This window comes from Ursus arctos, unplaced genomic scaffold, assembly GCF_023065955.2.
Source record: "Ursus arctos isolate Adak ecotype North America unplaced genomic scaffold, UrsArc2.0 scaffold_2, whole genome shotgun sequence".
NCBI lineage: Eukaryota > Metazoa > Chordata > Mammalia > Carnivora > Ursidae > Ursus > Ursus arctos.
Window position 1 is genome coordinate 95521599 of NW_026622874.1, and position 18247 is coordinate 95539845.

At 44.6% G+C, this 18247-nt stretch overlaps 1 protein-coding gene across 3 annotated transcripts in view; it reads right to left on the reverse strand.

The window, feature by feature from the left end:
- STYXL1 (serine/threonine/tyrosine interacting like 1) overlaps positions 1 to 18247 on the reverse strand; it is a 67794-nt gene that overhangs the window by 45626 nt on the left and 3921 nt on the right. For 2 of the 3 annotated variants that reach the window (XM_026516037.4, XM_057315600.1), the window contains exon 2: positions 12335 to 12438. The exons of the other annotated variant lie outside the window; for it this stretch is intronic. In XM_026516037.4, the coding sequence (XP_026371822.1) occupies positions 12335 to 12437 (103 nt within the window). In that variant the 5' untranslated portion in view covers position 12438. The remainder of the gene's footprint in view (positions 1 to 12334; positions 12439 to 18247) is intronic. 3 annotated transcript variants of the gene reach the window in all.

Here is an 18247-nt window from a genome sequence, read left to right on the forward strand (position 1 = left end):
TACACACACACACGCGCGCACACACATGCATGTATATATGCTTATATATAAAACAATGGGCTGTAAAAGTCAGGGGGGAAAGATGAGGTTTCAAAAGAGAAAAGACTTGTAGTAATGCCTAGTGATCCAAGTGTTTACTAGATCTCACGATCCAGCAACAGAGACTAGACAAATGGATGTGCATACGGGACATAATTCAGCAAAATCCTGTAAAACCATGAAAAGCGACAGGACAGTGGAAACTGAAGCCCATTCCTTAAGTGAGCCTGTGAGCGATGAAGAACTTGTGACGAAACGGAAACATCTGGGCCCGTCCACCATTTCAGGATAGGGTCCTCACCACCTGCCGAGCGGTGGGGCCATAAAGCCCATCTTTCCATCGGTTTTCTCAGCCCCCAATTTCTGTATGATTTGCAACATCCTGAGTCCTCTCAGAGGCAAATGCCAGTAGCGGATAAGACGTGCAAGATATTGATTAGGGGAAACATCTGTGAGAGAAAAAGAGACAGGGATCTACTGGCCATGAGGCAGGTAGGACCCCCGTGAAGGAGGGCGGGAAGGAAGGAAGGTCCATAGACTACAGTGCAGTTCTAAGAGTCTGTCAAGGGAATGGGGAGTGTTCAAGTCAAAGACACCCATGAGAGGGGTCGTACATCTCGCAGGAATGGACTTGCCTTAGTATTCCTGTGGCTCATGGTCACTGACCCAGGGGCGGGGGGCAGCAAATGAGGGCAGTGTGCCCTTGGGAAGAATGCAGTGATGCATTTGAAGCCCAGCATCTGGGACCATCGGGCAGTTAAGATCCATACAGCTGGAGATCCAAGAGAATTTCTGCCTGGGTCTGCATCTGTCACCCACGGTGCCCAGGAGCAGTGAGGAAGGGGGACCGTCTGCTCTCTGCAGAGGTCAGCAGCCCGCCCTCTTCCTGAAAACCAGAACAGCAGGAGCAGGCTGGGAACATAGGTGGCTGTTGGAAATAGGTTTTCTCTTCTTTCCAGTTTTTTCTTCCTATTAAACAGAACAGGTTTCTATAGGGCAAGGAGAAGTCCATTGCACCATTACCACATCCTCACTGTGAAAAGCTAAGTAAATGTTTCTCTACTGAAAACAGGATTTTTTTTTGAAGATTTTTTTTATTTATTTTAGGGAGAGTGAGAGCCAGAGAGATCACAGGAGAGGGAGAAGGAGACTTCCTGCCCAGTGGGGGAGCTTGACAAGGAGCTCGATCCCAGGACCCCGGGATCATAACCTGAGCCGAAGGCAGACACTTAATTGACTGAGCCACCCAGGGGCTCCATTAGCTGTTATCAATTTTTGCTTATCCTTCCAGAAACAGGCTTTGTATGTGATATTTATATCTAAGATATTAGGTGCGTGTGTAAATTGGCAAGCCATTCCTTAGGTGGGGCAACTTCAGGGGCTGGGGAAGTGGGGAGCTGGTGGCGGGCGCGGGGGATAATAGCAGTACAGCCTCTTATTATGGCTTCTGTGTAGAAGCAGGAAAGCCTGGTGGCCCCGGCTGCAGGCATTGCCTGGGCCCGCACCTTTCTAGAAAGGCTCCTGTATCTTTGCTTTTCTACAGAAAAAGCCTATAGATATAGGTTTTCATAACTAAAATAAAGGCCTGCATATACACTAAAAAAAAAAAAAAAAAAGAGGGGCACCTGGGTGGCTCATTCGGTTGAGCAGCCGGACTCTTGATTTCAGCTCAGGTCATGGTCTCAGGGTCCTGGGACTGAGCCCCCTGTCTGACTCCGTGCTCAGCGGGGAGTCTGCTTCTCCCTCTCTGCCCCTCCTCCTGACTTGCTCAAGCTCACTCTCTCTCCCCCCTAAAATAAATAAATCTTTAAAAAGAAAGAAAGAAAGAAAGAAAGAAAGAAAGAAAGAAAGAAAGAAAGAAAGAAAGAAAGAAAGAAAAAGTAAACAGGAAATTTTAAAATAGTAAGTGCCAAAAGGTGACAGCAAAATGGAAGAGAGTAAAAAGCAAAATACCTGCATGAAAAAAGCACGAAGATGAAAATGCTGAAACATGAATCAAGAGAAAACAAGCAGGGGCGCCTGGGTGGCACAGCGGTTAAGCGTCCGCCTTCGGCTCAGGGCGTGATCCCGGCGTTCTGGGATCGAGCCCCACATCAGGCTCCTCCGCTATGAGCCTGCTTCTTCCTCTCCCGCTCTTCCTGCTTGTGTTCCCTCTCTCGCTGGCTGTCTCTATCTCTGTCAAATAAATAAATAAAATCTTTAAAAAAAAAAAAAAAAAAGAGAAAACAAGCAGCAAGCCTGTTCAGGAGGGGCCTGTCTCCCCCCGCCCCCCATGGGAGGGGCCTGTCCCCACACACACCCCCCATGGGAGGGGACTATCTCCTCCCTTGGAGCTTCCACTCCACGAGGAGCCAATTCCCAAAAAGTCTCCTTCCTGAAAAGATCCTAAAAAAGGGAAAGTCCAACATGAGGAATGGATCTAAAGGAAAGTACAGGATCTCTTCCCACCATCACCACTGCTGCTAAAGGAAAACTCAAAAGGAGTCAAGAAGCCAAAAATTACTCTCGGCAGGGAAGGAAACAGTGGACCCCGTTCAGAAAGTAGGATGGGAAGAGGCAGTCTCACTGGTCTTGCAACTACTAGTATGGAGGAGGAATCTACAGTGTTTCATCCTTTGAACAAGAGCAGAAAGTTCAGATGGTAAATGTCAGGCTGACACCAGGCTCTGTGAAGTGGAAATGGGCACCCATCAGGACACAACGGGGACTCTCCCTGGAAAAGAACCAGCCGTGGGAAAACCACATTTCGCCACTGCTTCTTCCCCCACTGATAGGAAAAGGGGAAGCAGCGCCCAAAACTGCCCTGGCATCACCTCCTATTACCATGACAACAGATGAGTCTCGGGAAGTTGGTGAAGAGATGGAGGGAATCACAGTTGTGATGGAAGTGACCTCAGTGACAACATGTCAGGGCAGCAATGACTCTATGCTGAGTGGGACTTGGCTGATTCCCCAAGAAACTAGTAGAAAAAAATGCAAGAAACTTTCACAAAGTGGCCGAGAAATACTTAGTTGAAATCTTGTGCGCTCCTTCTTGCAGGAAAAAAAATAAATAAAAGATTACAGCAAATCACCATTTGGCTAATGGTGAAGATTACTTCAATCACCATTTGGTTAATAGAAAACTTTCTGGAAGGAACAAGATAATGGGCAGAAGTAATTAAATTTTCTTCTACACCCGAGGTGGGGCTTGAACTCACGCCCAAGATCAAGAGTCAATCGCTCCTCTGACTGAGCCAGCCAGGCGCCCCCGGAGGTCATTAAACTTTGGACAAGGCTAGAGTTCTTAATATCGACGACCGATTACAGTTTATATTCATTCACACTAATAGTGGATAATAAAAACATTTTAAAGATTGGTTTAGTTGGTGTCCAGAGCTGATTTTTAAGTGGTACTCTTTTCCTTAAGACTTCATATGTGTGCCCTATTGATTGTCGCAGGAGTTTTAGCAAATCCAGGGGAGTTAGACACCTAAGTCAGCAGACACCTCATCTGTTAGCTCACCCATTTAATTGAAATGAGCAGGACAGAATGGCATAGAATTATCTGTCCAGCTACAGCTGGCCGGTTCCCCCCTCCGCCCCATGTCTATCCTCCTGTTTCATCTTATTTTCATTCCTTGTTCAGCTCTATAAAAACTGGCATACTTAACAGCAAATTACTTGAAGAATTTGCCTGCTTTGTATGTTACCACTTCAATTTTTTTTTAAGAGATAAGACATTTCAACTGAACAAAAGTCTCCCAACTATTGACATGTGTCGATCCAGGTATTTACTTCCTGAGGTTTGATCAATATTTATTTGTATATATTGTCATAAAAACAGTGATTTTGATTTTTTTTTTGACTTGGTGCTTTGGTGCCTGAGGCTGTCACACGTCATTCTAACCTCTGCAGTTAAGTTTTTTCTAGAAATAACATTTATGTTGAACAGTAATACTTTAGGCCTATATATGAATATTTGGAAGGCCACTTTTAGGCTTCTTTGCAAAAAGGCAGTTTTCAGACAGCATGCTAATGGGTCAACAACGAAATCAAGAAAAAATCAAAAGGGCAGTTCTCTTTGCTGCAATAGTTTATTTTGTAGAATATTAGTGTGTACAAGTTTGTGAGCAAATAAAACACGAAGGTTCAATCCATTGCTTTGGATTTTCCCATCTCCTACCTGTGCCAAAATCTGTATTTCATAGGTTATTTATTTCGAATGGATATAGTCAATTCACAGCCCTCAGTTTTGATTTTGCAACAGATCAACAACTAGGCTCTATATTGAATGGATTTGTATCTCAATACCAACCATCGGTAATTTTTTTCTGGCCTATTTTAGTACATCTACATCCCAATGGTGTGTTAAATGATAGTGTTAAATCATGTATTTAAGAAAACCCTTTCTTCATAGGTGGTAGTTGTCCATACACAGCTACTCAGCTGAATAAAAAACTCTTAAGTGCTATTTGGAAACTGCAAAGCTGGAGGGAGGAGGCATGATCATTCTTTCAAATGATACAGATTATCACTTGTGAGATTCCAAAGCCCTAGTTAGCTTCAGAACAAACTCCGGGTAAGAGAGGTGGTAGGATTATTGGCTGACCAGCTGCAACTTCCTATAAATATAATAAAAAAAGGCTAGTGAGGGGCGTCTGGGTGGCTCAGTCAGTAAGCGTCTGCCTTCAGCTCAGGGCATGATCCCAGGGTCCTGGGATCGAGCCCCACATCAGGCTCTTCTGCTCATGAGCATGCTTCTTCCTCTCCCACTCCCCCTGCTTGTGTTCCCTCTCTCGCTGGCTGTCTCTCTCTTCGTCAAATAAATAAATAAAATCTTTAAAAAAGAAGAAAAGAAAAAGGCTAGTGAAACTCAAGTATAACCTGGATTAAAAATTCACACTTGGGGCACCTGGCTGGCTCATTCAGTGGAACGTGCAACTCTTGATCTCAGGGTTGTGGGTTCGAGCCCCATGTTGGGTGTGGAGAGGACTTAAAAAAATTAAATCGTTACAAAATCATGCTTTCTCAGGGATGTCCCAGGACAGCGGCCTTCTACAGGCGAGGCCTCGAAGGAATGGTCTTTATCCATATCCCCATAGGATGGGGGCATTTGCATGAAAAAGGGTATGGACTCCCAAACTTTTCTGTAGCTTCTCTAGCCAGTCACTGCAGAGTATGAAAGCACCCAATGTAGGATTTTTGGCAATTCTTGCTGATTATCATTACACATTGCAGTAAAATATAAACTATGGTCCTAAGAGGGAATCTTGAACCACTCTGACCTCCTGGGTTCTTCCAAAATACTCACTTTTATATTTCATTTCTTTTACCGGATGAGCTCTTTGAGGCATGTTTCAGATTTTGGCAGTACAATATGAAAGATCAAGAAAAGCATTGATGAAAAAATCTGATTGGGCCCCTGGCTGGCTCAGTCGGTTAAGCGTCTGCCTTCGGCTTGGGTCATGATCCCAGGGTCCTGGGATTGAGCCCCACGTTGGGCCCCCTGCTCAGCAGACAGCCTGCTTCTCCCTCTCCCCTTGCTACTCCCCTTGCTACTCCCCCTGTTTGTGCGCGCATGCGCTCTTACTCACTTTCTCCTTGTCAAATAAAATTTTTTAAAAAAATCTGAGAGTGGAGTTTGTTAAGAGGTAAGGAGAGAGTTAAAATGTTAATCTGAATTAAAATGTTAATCTGAGAGTTAAATTTCAGTTAAAAGATACAAAACCTGGAATTGCCTGGGAGCCAAAGATTTAAAGAAGATCCTCTCAAGATGCGAGGAGGAAGTTGTGTGATGATGTGTTTTGGGGGCATAAATGGGAAACAGTGAATGACGCTGAATTCCAGGCTCTGACAATCATTGTCAACAAGAAGGTCAAATTACAAATGTTTACATTTTAAAACTTAAATTATGGGGGCGCCTGGGTGGCACAGCGGTTAAAGCGTCTGCCTTCGGCTCAGGGCGTGATCCCGGCGTTACGGGATCGAGCCCCACGTCAGGCTCCTCCACTATGAGCCTGCTTCTTCCTCTCCCACTCCCCCTGCTTGTGTTCCCTCTCTCGCTGGCTGTCTCTATCTCTGTCGAATAAAATAAATAAAATCTTTAAAAAAATAAATAAATAAAACTTAAATTATGGGGCACCTGGCCGGCTCAGTTGGTAGAGCATGTGACTCTTGATCTTAGGGTTGTGAGTTCGAGCCCCATGTTGAATATGGAGATTACTTTTTAAAAAATCATTAAAAAAATAAATAAATCTTGGGGCGCCTGGGTGGCTCAGTTGATTAAGCATCTGCCTTTGGCTCAGGTCATGATCCCAGAGTCCTGGGATCGAGCCCCGCATCGGGCTCCTTGCTCAGCAGGGAGCCTGCTGCTCCCCCAGCTCGCGTGCATGCGTGCTCGCGCTCCCTCTCTCTCTCTAGCTCTCTCTGTGTCAAATAAATAAAATCTTTTTTTTTTAATTTATTTGACAGAGAGAGAGATAGCCAGCGAGAGAGGGAACACAAGCAGGGGGAGTGGGAGAGGAAGAAGCAGGCTCCTAGCAGAGGAGCCTGATGTGGGGCTCGATCCCATAATGTCAGGATCACGCCCTGAGCCGAAGGCAGACGCTTAACCGCTGTGCCACCCAGGCGCCCCCAAATAAATAAAATCTTAAAAATAATAATAAATAAATCTTAAATTATAAGACCAATTAAATCTAACAACTAGTTTTAATGTTCGTGGGTACATGTTATGAAAGTTACCTTTTATAAAAAGATTCATCTTAACCCCAGATGGGAGTTTGGGAATCAGTTAGAAGAACAGGTTTTGATGGACTCTTTCATATTGCCAAAGAAAAGGAGGAATTGTCTTATGGAGAACTTGACTCATTTCTAGTTTTTAAGACCAAAAAACCAAAAAATATGAAGGCAACTAAAACCCCTTATTTAAAAAAAAAAAAATCAAGCTTTCTCAAGGATGTCCACAAACTAGTGGGTGTTCTGGTTGTCCCATGACAGCCTCTTTCTACAGGTGAGGCCTCAAATGAATTGTAACTATCCTGGTGTTGATTTGGGGATACCTTATATTTTAAGAAGGGTGTAAAAATCCTGCACTCTGTGAAAATATTTTACTGGAGATTGAGTGGGACCTACGACCTTTCCTCCAGAAAGAAGGCTTGATTGTCAGGCCTATGTTACGTTCTGAAACTAAAGCTATGTATTTGTAATTATTAAAAATCATGTCAATGAGGGGCACTGGGCGGCTCAGTTGATTGGGCGTCCAACTCTTATTTCATCTCAGGTCACGAGATCTCAGGTCACGAGATCGAGGCCCGCATTGGGCTCCATGCTAGGTATAGAGTCCGCTTGAGATTCTCTCTCTCCCTCCCCCCCACCCCCACTCGCTCGCTCTCCAACATGTGTGGTCTCACAATGGCTCTTTCTTTAAAAAAAAAAAATTATGTCAATGAAAAGTATCTTAGTAATGTGGGTATCTGGTCCAGTTGGGAGTTCTTCCATTTGACAAATGTGATGTTGTGTGGAAGTGTTGGAATCATTTTTCTTAGTTTTCCCCTGACTAGACAAGGTTGAAGCTAGAATTTTCCCTCTTGATAAAGGAACAAAAAAATGAACATGTTATAATGTACAACATGGACTGTAGCTAACACTGCCGTAGGATATGTGGGAAAGTGTTTTGTTTTGTTTTTTTAAAGACTGTTTTTAATCTCTACACCCAACCCCAAAATCAAGAGTCTCACGTTCTACCAACTGAGCGAGCCAGGCGCCCCTGCGTGAAGGTTCTTGGGAGTGAGTCCTGAGAGTTCCTATCAGAAGGAGATTTCCTTTTCTTTTTATTGTACCTATAGGAGATGACGAGGTTAACTAAACCTGTTGTGATTTCACAATATATGCAAATCAAACCATCATGCTGTGCGTCTTAAACTCTTGGAGCGATGTGTGTCAATTACTTCTCAACAAAACTAGGGGGAAGATCTGAAAAAATGAACACATTACTTGTAAACTGAGGTTTAGTAACTAGTAATAAACTTGAAATACTAGAATATAAGCCTAATTCTGGGTAGTCTTACAAATGGATCTTAACTAATGTAAATATAGATTCAATATATAGATTAAGACATTTTAACGTTTTTTTTTTTTCTTCAGAGCTGTCCTCCTGTCTCCTCGGTTGGCTGTTCTCAAGTAAACTGTTCCCTTGCCGCATGACTGGATTTGCCGCACGCTGTTAAGGCAGACAACCGGGTTATAGCTTCTTATCAAGCAGTGGACTGATGGGGCGCCTGGGTGGTTCAGTTGGTTAAGTATCCGACTCTTGATTTTGGTTCAGGTCATGATTTCAGGGTCGTGAGATCGAGCCCCACACGAGGGCTTGGAGCACAGAGTCTAAGATTCTCTCTCGCTCTGCCCTTCTCACTCATTATCTCTCTTTCTCTCTCTTGTCTCAATAAATAAATAAATCTTCAAAAAAAAAAAAAAAAGAACAGGACTTGATGTTTTGCCCTGATCTAAGAAGGGCCATTTTATTTATCTTTTTTTAAATTTCTATAATCATATGGTCTTTAACTTTGGGAACTGTTTTGCATAGGAGTCCAGATACTAATTTAAACCAGCTTAGATCTCTGGGGCACCTGGTTGGCTCAGTCAGAGCATCCAACCTGATCTCAGGGTTGAGTTAAAGCCCCATGTTGGGCATGGAGCCTACTTAAAAAAATCTTTCTAAACCTCATAGACCTTATCACATGTGCTCCATGGATGTTCACACACACACACACACACACACACACACACACAATCAATGAAGCCAAAAGTTGGTTCTTTGAAAAGATAAACAAAATTGACAAACCTTTAGCTAGATAGACTAAGGAAAAAAAAGAGAGAGAGAGAGAGAGAGAAGATCCAAATTACTGAAGTAAGAAATGAAAGTAGGGACATTACTCTTGATTCTACAGAAATAAAAAAGATTGTAAGAGAGAACTATGAACAATTATGTACCAACAAATTAGATAACCTAGATAAAAGGGACAGATTTCTAGAAACACACCCCTACCAAGACCAAATCACAAAGAAAAAATCTGAGTAGACCTATAACCAGTAAGAAGACTGGATCAATAATCAAAAATCTCCTGACAAAGAGAAGCCTCACATAGACCACTCTAATTATAAAGCTGAATCTCTACAGGGTGTGTATTCATAGAGAAGGGTTTAAACTATATTCCATATTATTATAATTAACATATCTTCTCCTACTGGCAGAGGTGACCCAAAGCAGAATGATAAGCCAGGTACAGTATATGTGAGGAAGCTTTTCCCTGATCTGTACCCTCCACAGTCTGCCACCCCGAAAGGGTCTTTCCCAAACTAACCAAAAGCTAATCTCAGGAAAGATCTCATCCATCACTCCTTACCAATATAACACTTTAGAATTCAGTGTATCATTTATTGTCTTGGAAGAGGTGACAAGCCTTTTGAAATTCCTGACTTAGAGATCTATTCATTCTCATAGACAAATACTTCACGTTTATTAAAATATAATTGATTTAATATAAAAAAAAATCAGCCCTGGACCAGATGGATTCACTGGTAAGTTCCCACCAAATATGTAAAGAAGAACTAATCACAGTATGTCTCACTTTTCTGGGGCACCTGGGTGGCTCAGTCGGTTAAGCATCAGACTCTGGCTCAGGTCACAATCGCAGGGTCCTGGGATTGAGCCCTGCATAGGGCTCCCCACTCAATGGGGAGTCAGCTTGTCCCTCTCCTCCTTCTGCCTCTCCCCCACTCATACCCTCTCTCTCTCTGTCAAATAAATAAAATCTTAAAAAATACTTCTCACTTTTCCAAAAAATTGAAGAGGAAAGAATACTTTCTAATTCATACTATGAAGCCAACATTACCCTGATACCAAAGCAAAAGACACTACAAGAAAAACGAAACTACAGACCAGTATGAACACTGGTGCAAGATCCTCCGAAAAATACTAACAGAATTCAGCCACATATGAAAAGGATTATACACCATGACCAAATGAGATTTATTCCTGGAATGTAAGGATGGTTCAACACCCAAAAGTCAATGGAATATGCCACATCAACAGAATGAAGGAAAGAAACTATATGATCATCCCAAGTGATGAGAAAAAGCATTTGACAAAATTCTGTACACTCTCATTTAAGACATGTGACGAACTAGGAATAAAAAACTACCTCAACATAATAAAACCACATATCGAAAGACTGAGAATGGGACAGTCTTTTCAACAAATGGTGCTGGAAAACTGGATATCCACATGCAAAAGAATGAAGCTGGACCTTTATCTAACACCACATACACAAACTAACTCAAAATGGATCAAAGTCCGAAATGTAAGACCTAAAAGTATAAACTTGAAGAAAACAAAGGGCAAAATCTTCATGACATTGGATTTGGCAATGATTTCCTGGATAGGACATCAAAGGTATGGGCAACAAAAGGAAAAAAAAAAAGACAAACTGAACTTCATGACAATTAAATCTCAATAAGGGATTAATACCCAGAATATGTAGGTAATGCCTAAAACTCAAGAGTTAAAAAAAAAAAACACTGATTCAAAAATGGGCAAAGGACTTGGTTATTTCTCCAAAAATACACAAATGGCTAAGAAGTACATGAAAAGATGGGCTCAACATCACTAATCGTTAGGGAAATGCAAATCAAAAGTATAATGTGATACTACCTCCCTAATAGAATGATTACTATCCCCCCCCAAAAAAAAACAGAAAACAACAAGTGTTGACAATGATGTGGAGAAATTGGAAACTTGTGAACCCTTGTGCTCGCGTAAAAGGGCACAGCTGCCATGGAAAACAATATGGCAGCCCCTCAAAAAATTACCAATAGAATAACCGTATGATCCTGCAATTTCATTTCTGGTTTATATACCCAAAATAAATAAATAAAAGCAGGGTCTCAGAGATATGTGTACACCCGTGATCATAGCGTCATCATTCCCAACAGCTAAGATGTGGAAGAAACCCAAATGTCTGCAGATAAATAAATGGATACCTATCCATTTATAAATAAAGCAAAATTGGTATATCTATACAATGGAATATTATTCAGCCTTAAAGAGGAAAATTCTGCAATATGCTACAACATGATGAACCTTAAGGAAATGATGGTGCTCAGTGAAATAAGCCAAAAGACAAATACTGTATGATTACACTTACATGACCTACAGTGGTCAAAATCATAGAGACAGAAAGGAGAATGGGGGTTTCCAGAGGATTAAGGGATGAGAGGAAAGGCAGTTAGTATTTAATGGGTATAGAGTTCATCTTAGAGTTTACAAGAGGCAGAGTTAGGGAGATGGAAAGTGGTGCACATCAGGCAGTATAAAATTATGAACATATTTAACACCACTGAACTGTACGTTTAAAGTGGTTAAGATGGTACATTTTATGTGTATTTTATCACAATTTTTTAAATTGGGGGACCAAACATTATAATACAAGTTCACGCTAATCAGATTGCAAAAATGTTAAAGGCTGACAAAATCAGGTATTGGTAGGTGTGTTTCTTACACCCATGATGGGAATGCAGACTGATGCAATCTTTTGGAGGGCAATGTGACAATGTAATGAAGCGGAATTTGCAGCTTGGCAATTCCATTTCTAGGTAGATAACCTGAAGAAACTCTTGCATGTAAATAAGAGGTCAAGGGTCTTCAGTGCGGCACTGTTCATAACAGGAACACAGTGCAAGCAACACACCACAACTGATTAGGAATGGCTACTACCCTAACGGTTAAAACAGATCTTCACATTCAGACTTGGCGGAATCTCAAGAATTTCAAGAAAAAGCGAGTTGCAGAATCATTGTACATTATGGTACAATTCGTGTAAATGTTTAAACCTCACATTATTTGGGGATGCCTGCATTTATAGTAAAAATGTAAAAAAAAAATACAGAAGCTGTCATCTTTGGGGAGGAGAAGCAATGGGATTGGGATGGGGGTACAAAAGAGGGGTACACCTATGTGTAACACTTATTATGTTAAATCTGAGCCGTGGGTACATGGGCATTTGTTAAGTCTCACTATGTATTTGTTAGATGTTCAAAATGTTTCACTAAACAAGAACACAAGTCTTCGAGAACTTCTAGGTTTAACCTGGAGTTATTTCCAAGTCAAGTGACAATTAGTAGCAGTATTTTAAGCTGTGTCAAAGGAGTCTAACAGTTTTCTAAAATCATTTACTCCCCAGTTCCCATAAGTTTGTTGATTCACATAAAATAGCATTTGAAGGACGCTGAACACAACACAGTCTTTTAAAGCACTTACCCAATAAGCAGAGATAGTTGGGTTCAGCCAGTCGGGATAGTTTTGTGACCTGATTCAAGATGTTGTAAAGCTCTGTTGGTTCACACAAAACCAAACCAGCCATCCTACCGGGAAGAATCAATAACGCACAGGCTTTAGTGCCTCTTTCTATTTTAGACGAATGGACAAACATACTGGACTAAACTCGTTTACACACCTTCAAACAAGATGAAAGTAATCATGCAGGTGATCAGCCACCCTTCAAGAATCTGTACTAAAACGTGTGTCGAGGAGAATAAGGTGTTGAACACAGCATGTATGAGAGCTGGAGAAATACCAAATAGGCTATGATATAGTCAGCCATTCATTTCCTCGTTCAGCGAATAATTAGCGAGCACCTACTGTAGGCCAGGCCCTGGAAACAACTGGTAAACCAGACCTACACTCATGAAGCTTACAGCCTAGCACGGAATACAGACACCGCACCAAAAAACACATTATACACGGGAACAGTGCCACCAAAGAGTCAGCAACCAGTGTTGAAGATGAGCCAATGGGAGGGCCTCATCTAGTTGGGGCTGTTAACAGTCACCCCTCAGACAGCCCTCTCTAGATAAGCCTCCCGAATCAGGAGGCTATGCAAGACCTAGCCCGGTGGAGAAGGGAGAGAGGGTGAAGAAGGCAAGAACATTCAGTACTTGAGAGAACCTAAGGGAGGCTGGTGCAGTGACCACAGGGAGGGAGTGATGAGCAAAGACTCTGGGGAGGGGACTTGTAGGCTTAGGATAAGGATGGAGGCAGTCAAACTTGGGTGGAAAATCACTGATATGTGTTAATAGAACTGCCCAGCCAGCCTGGGCTCTGGCTCCTGACTGTAGGGCAGCCCTTACTTGCTACACTGGTTCCTGAGCACATCCGGCCTCTGGTGCCCCAAGGACACAGAGCGGAAGGGCTGGGCCCATGCAGCAGCTTTCTACAGGGAGGCTACCTTTTAGCAGGGGTGGGGGCTACAGAGAGCTGCCCAGCAGGCCTCTGGAGGCCAGCGGGGCGGGGGAGACAACACATGGGAGAGAAGTTGATTCTAGGGATAATCTTACTCAAAACAGTTAGGGTTACCAGTATAATGCTCCTGGGAAAGGTCAACCCCCCAACACGGGCCCCAGGATCCTTCTCACAAACTCGGACTTTGGTTCTCAGCCTCCCCTCCAACATGGTCAATTTCAGCCTCCACATGGATCATTTCTATCAGCAGGCAAACATCCTCTGTACCCGTCTCTGTTCTCCTTTACAGAGACACTTCCCACTGCCTCCAGTTCCTCACCTCCAAACTCTCCGGGCTGTGCCAGTTACTGTGGGCTGCCTGACTGTGGGGAGTAATTAGCTTCTCTATGCCTCAGTTTCTACCTCTATAAAATGGGGGTGATAGTAATAGCGCCACTTCTGTAAAGCCAGGATAATAGAACCTCCCCGTTGTGTGTGGATGAATGAAAGCACACACAGGAGACATTCTGATCAGGGAGGAAATGCCACCTTCTCCCCTGGAGCTTCTAACCCATCAAACCAACAGGAATTGCTCTTGTGAAGGTCATCAACGATGTGCCTCTTGCCTAAGCCATTTGTCACTTCTCTCGGAGCTTGAAGGATGGATTCTGTCTGCCTTTAGCCCAGTTTAGCACCCCTCCTTCCCAACACTCTCTACTTCCAGGACACTTCACTCTCCAGGCTTCCCTCCTACCTCTCTGATCGTTGCTAATCAGTCTTCTGTGTGGGAGGCTTTACCTCCTCACATTAAGTAAGTCCTGGGGCTGTCAGCTCTTGCCTTCTGTCTACACTCTCTCTGGGACAGGGCTCTCCACCTCAGCACCACTAGCATGTGGGCGCCAGATAATTCTGGGCTGTGAGGGGCATAGCAGGGTGTTTAGCACCTTCTCTGGCCTTCACCCCACAGCAAACCTCCCCCCACCCAGGTGTAACCACCAAAAGTGTTTCCAAATGTTGCCAAATGTCCCCTGGAAGAAGGGGGCAAGTCACTGCTACAGGAGAACCTCCACTCTAAGATCTAGAGTCTAAGGGATCTGAATACCATTTGTACACCAGTGAGTCCCAAATCGTAGCCCCTGCCTGATCTCTCCACTGATCTGGACTCCATGTGGATGCCTCATGGGCATCTCAAATCTAACACAGCCAAAACAGAACTTTTCATTCACACATGTCCACACCTCCAATACCTGTCTTTTCGTTTTCTCAGCCTCAAAGGACACCACCATTACCCACCAAATTACACAAGTCCACGCCCCAAATCCTTCTTTTGCCCCAGCCCCTCACATCCAAACTATTAGCTTCGGTTCTTAAATATATTCCAAACCCATCTACTTCGCTCCAGCTCCAGGGCTAACATCCTAGGCTATGGTACTGTCCTCTCCGAGGATGCCATCCTTCCCAACAGTACTTCTTGCTTCCTGCTTTCTCCCTACAAGCTCATTTTTACATGGCTGTCAGGGGGATCCTTTCAAATTAGGAGCTTCTTGGTCTTCACCTCACTTGCCACCATCGGACCTTACTGCACTCATTTGTTTGTTTGATCATCAAGCTTCTGCCCCTGGAATGTATGGGTCATAAGGACAGGGACCTTCCTCCTTGTTCACTATGTCCTCACTAAACAAGGAGATCCAGTGCCCAGGGGTTTTGGTGCAGAACAGCGCTCAATAAATTGTCAGCCTTCTTCACTAATAGGGCCATCTTGACTTGATGCCATACCTACAGATGCCACAGGTGGATTGTGCCTAAGGACCTCCTCTCTCCCACCCCCCAGTCAGATCCCAGATCCTCTGTCTCTGAAAGCCCAGTGCTCAGGGCATCTGGGAGGCAGTGAGTAGAGGAGAGAGGACGAGTTTTGCATCTAGTCTCACAGCTTCTATAGGCCAACCTAAACACTGGCTCCTGAACTATCTCGCCTGTAGCTCAGAGCCCATCCTCAAACTCCCACTGGCTTTCTCCCCACTGCAACCTCCAGCCCTTTATTCACTAGTGGGGGGGATTGTCTTCAGGCATCCAGGTGAAAACCCAGCCCCAGGGATCAACACCTCCAGACTGCTCTCCTTCCTTCTCTCCTTCTCCTTTCCTCCAGAACTCTCCCTGGGCAAGCAAGAACTGCCCTCACCTGCTGATAAAGGACAGGTGGGAGAAGAATAGTCCCTGAACCTAACAGCACAGTTCTGAGAGAGGACGCAGCCCTGTGAGCTGAGATAAGGGGCGCCACTAGCCTGGAAAGGTGGAGGATGGACTGCTCAGCCCCTTTTCAGCGCTACTCCAAACTCCACAAGGTTTCAGACGTTCTTGGCTCTGCCATTTGTGCCCTAAGAATGTTTGTGGACATTGAGCTTTTACATAGACCATTAAACTAATACTGACGAGTTTTTGCCGAAAGCGTTTTCCTTAGTGAGTTCCATTATGCCAATTTAATTCCTTGATTTTATTTCATAGGTAACCAATTCCGATTTTTCCCCACTTTCAATTTTGTTTAGCCAAGATCAGTTTTCCCAAGATCAGTCTTCTTTCCGTGTGAATTTTACGATAAAGATTTGATTCCTTAGATTTTTATCCTAGCAGCACTGACCGAGTAGGGTTTCTGCCACGGTTTGTATGTAATAATTTTCCTAGTGACCTGTTCAAAACAGTAGCGTCAAAATGGCAAGTTCAAGACATCCCCCTGTGGACTCTCTGAGCACAGACAGCACTTTCTGTGACTTTCAGGAGGGGTTTGGCGCAATGGTTCTCGCAGGCAAATGGGGCAGGCAGATGGGAAGAGTGGTCAGAGGGAGCACTTTCTGAGGGCTTCATGGGGTCAGAGAGACCGATCTTCCTATGAACTGATCAGTTTGGGAAATCCACTCAGGTTTTTTTGGCGGGGGGTGGGGAGGCGGCAAGCAAAGCCGCTAACTCTGTCAGAAGAGCAGGGCACCAGCACGAGCCTTGTCCTTGCATATTGGACACCCACCAATAGGAAGTTCTTCACCCTCCCCTGCGGTGACCGGGCCTCTCTCCAAACCAGGTTGGTGTGTGGCACTCTGTCTGTCAGCCCAGAGCTGTCTGGATGCAGCTGGGCTGCTGAACGCAGCTCCAATGAGAACGCATGTCTATATCTGGGGGAACACAAGCCAACTGGGAAGGGATGTTTCCTTAGGGGTTGTCACAGCCTGAGATGAAGCTGGAAACAGGTAGACCCAGCCCTTCTGGCCTCCTTGGGCTTGACCAACACATGAGGCCTTCCATTCTGACAGATGGCATGGCTGTCGGAGGCCGGGCCTCACATCAGGCTTCTCAAAGGACTTCCAGGACAGAGAGCTTGGTCTATTGCTCAGCCTCAGGCAGTCTGGGTGGACACAACTGATGGGCATTTGCTTCTGGTGGAGAGGAGAGGCACAAAGCTCCTGGAGAACCCAGGCTGTAAGCTTTACTTTGGGCTCCTGGTTCAAGCTGAGCAGGGCCCAGAGGACTGCACAGATAGGATTCAAGGTCCAGAGATAACCCCATGATGCCCTGGTTCTCTGTATGAGGCAGAGGTTGTGCCAAGATGACCAAAGCTTAATACGGTGACAGATTTCAATATCCTCGCCTATAAAGGAAGGCAGTTTACACGGGATTCCACTGGAAAGGCTGTAGGAAGCTTCCGTCAAGATGACAGATGCCAATTATCCGGCCCTGGCACTGGCATAGAGCAGAAACTTGGGAAAAAGACATTCCTTTACTTCTACGCTAGCTCTCTCCTTCCAGCTTTGCCCAGGAGCCTCTAAGAGCTACAAATCCCACAGACAGAGAGCACCGTTCAGAGAATCTCAGGCCAAGGAGCAGAGCAGGAGCTGGCCACGTGTCTAAGTGGAGGGAGCCTTGGGTGCTGCCTGAGCGGCAGGATCTCAAGGATCTGGTACGGTCTTTCCTCAGTCACAGCCAGACACCTTCTTTGTGGCCTGGACCTTGACAAAGCTAGAGGACACAGTTCCTGGCTAGAGCACCCCCGAGCTGTGGAGGTCAGAAGGGGTCTTGAGATCAGTCTCTCGGTTCAGAGGAGCACCTGGTCCTATTATTAGTGATTGCTAGAATCTCTGGATTTTGGAAGCAACAGATACGAGCCAGAGGCCCAGACTCAGGTGCCCACATCCCTGTCCCTTGTCTTCTATCTTGCCTTCATTTCCATGTCCCCAAACCTAGGCCCACTACACACCTGAGAGGGACCCTTGCAGTCCTGAGAGTGACAGCTCTGTCCATGCAATCCACCTGGCAGACAGAGGGGCTAGTCAACTGTCACGCAGTCTCCCAAAGGCTGTCACCACATCTGGTCTCACCTCCTCCAACTCTGCCGTCGACACTTGCTTTTCCTCTGCTCCCTGATCAGGCTTAGGCCTCCCCTTCTGCTCCTCTGACACAGGTCCTCAGCCCTGACCGGGCTCTGGACTCGGCTTTGCTCTAACTTCCCTGACCTCTGACTGATCTGGGAGACCAAAGGCTTTGGTCCTGACCCCGATCGGCCGCCATCAGCAACTCTGCGCTCTTGGGAGCTCCTCATTGGTGCTTCTGGCTACCTCTGCTGGAATGCAACTCGGAAGCCAAATCTTTTGACTTCCAGCAGGCACGAGCCACAACAAAGCTAAAGCTATTTATCCAAATAGTTCCGTTTTAAAATATCCTAGAGCACCTAGAGAAAAATAAAGAAAACTCCCATGCCAGGTGGAATGATTACCACCTTTCTGACTTTTCACTTTAGCTCCAAGGATCTGAAAGGAGAGATTTAAAATACTTCCCTTGAGGTACGATTTTAGAGTTGAAGAGAAGGTAGGTTAGCATATATGGGCATCTCAGCAAAAAGAGGATAGCCCATAACCTTGGTCTAAGCTTATTGTAAGGCACAAGATGGCCAGCATACGTGGGTGTGTATGG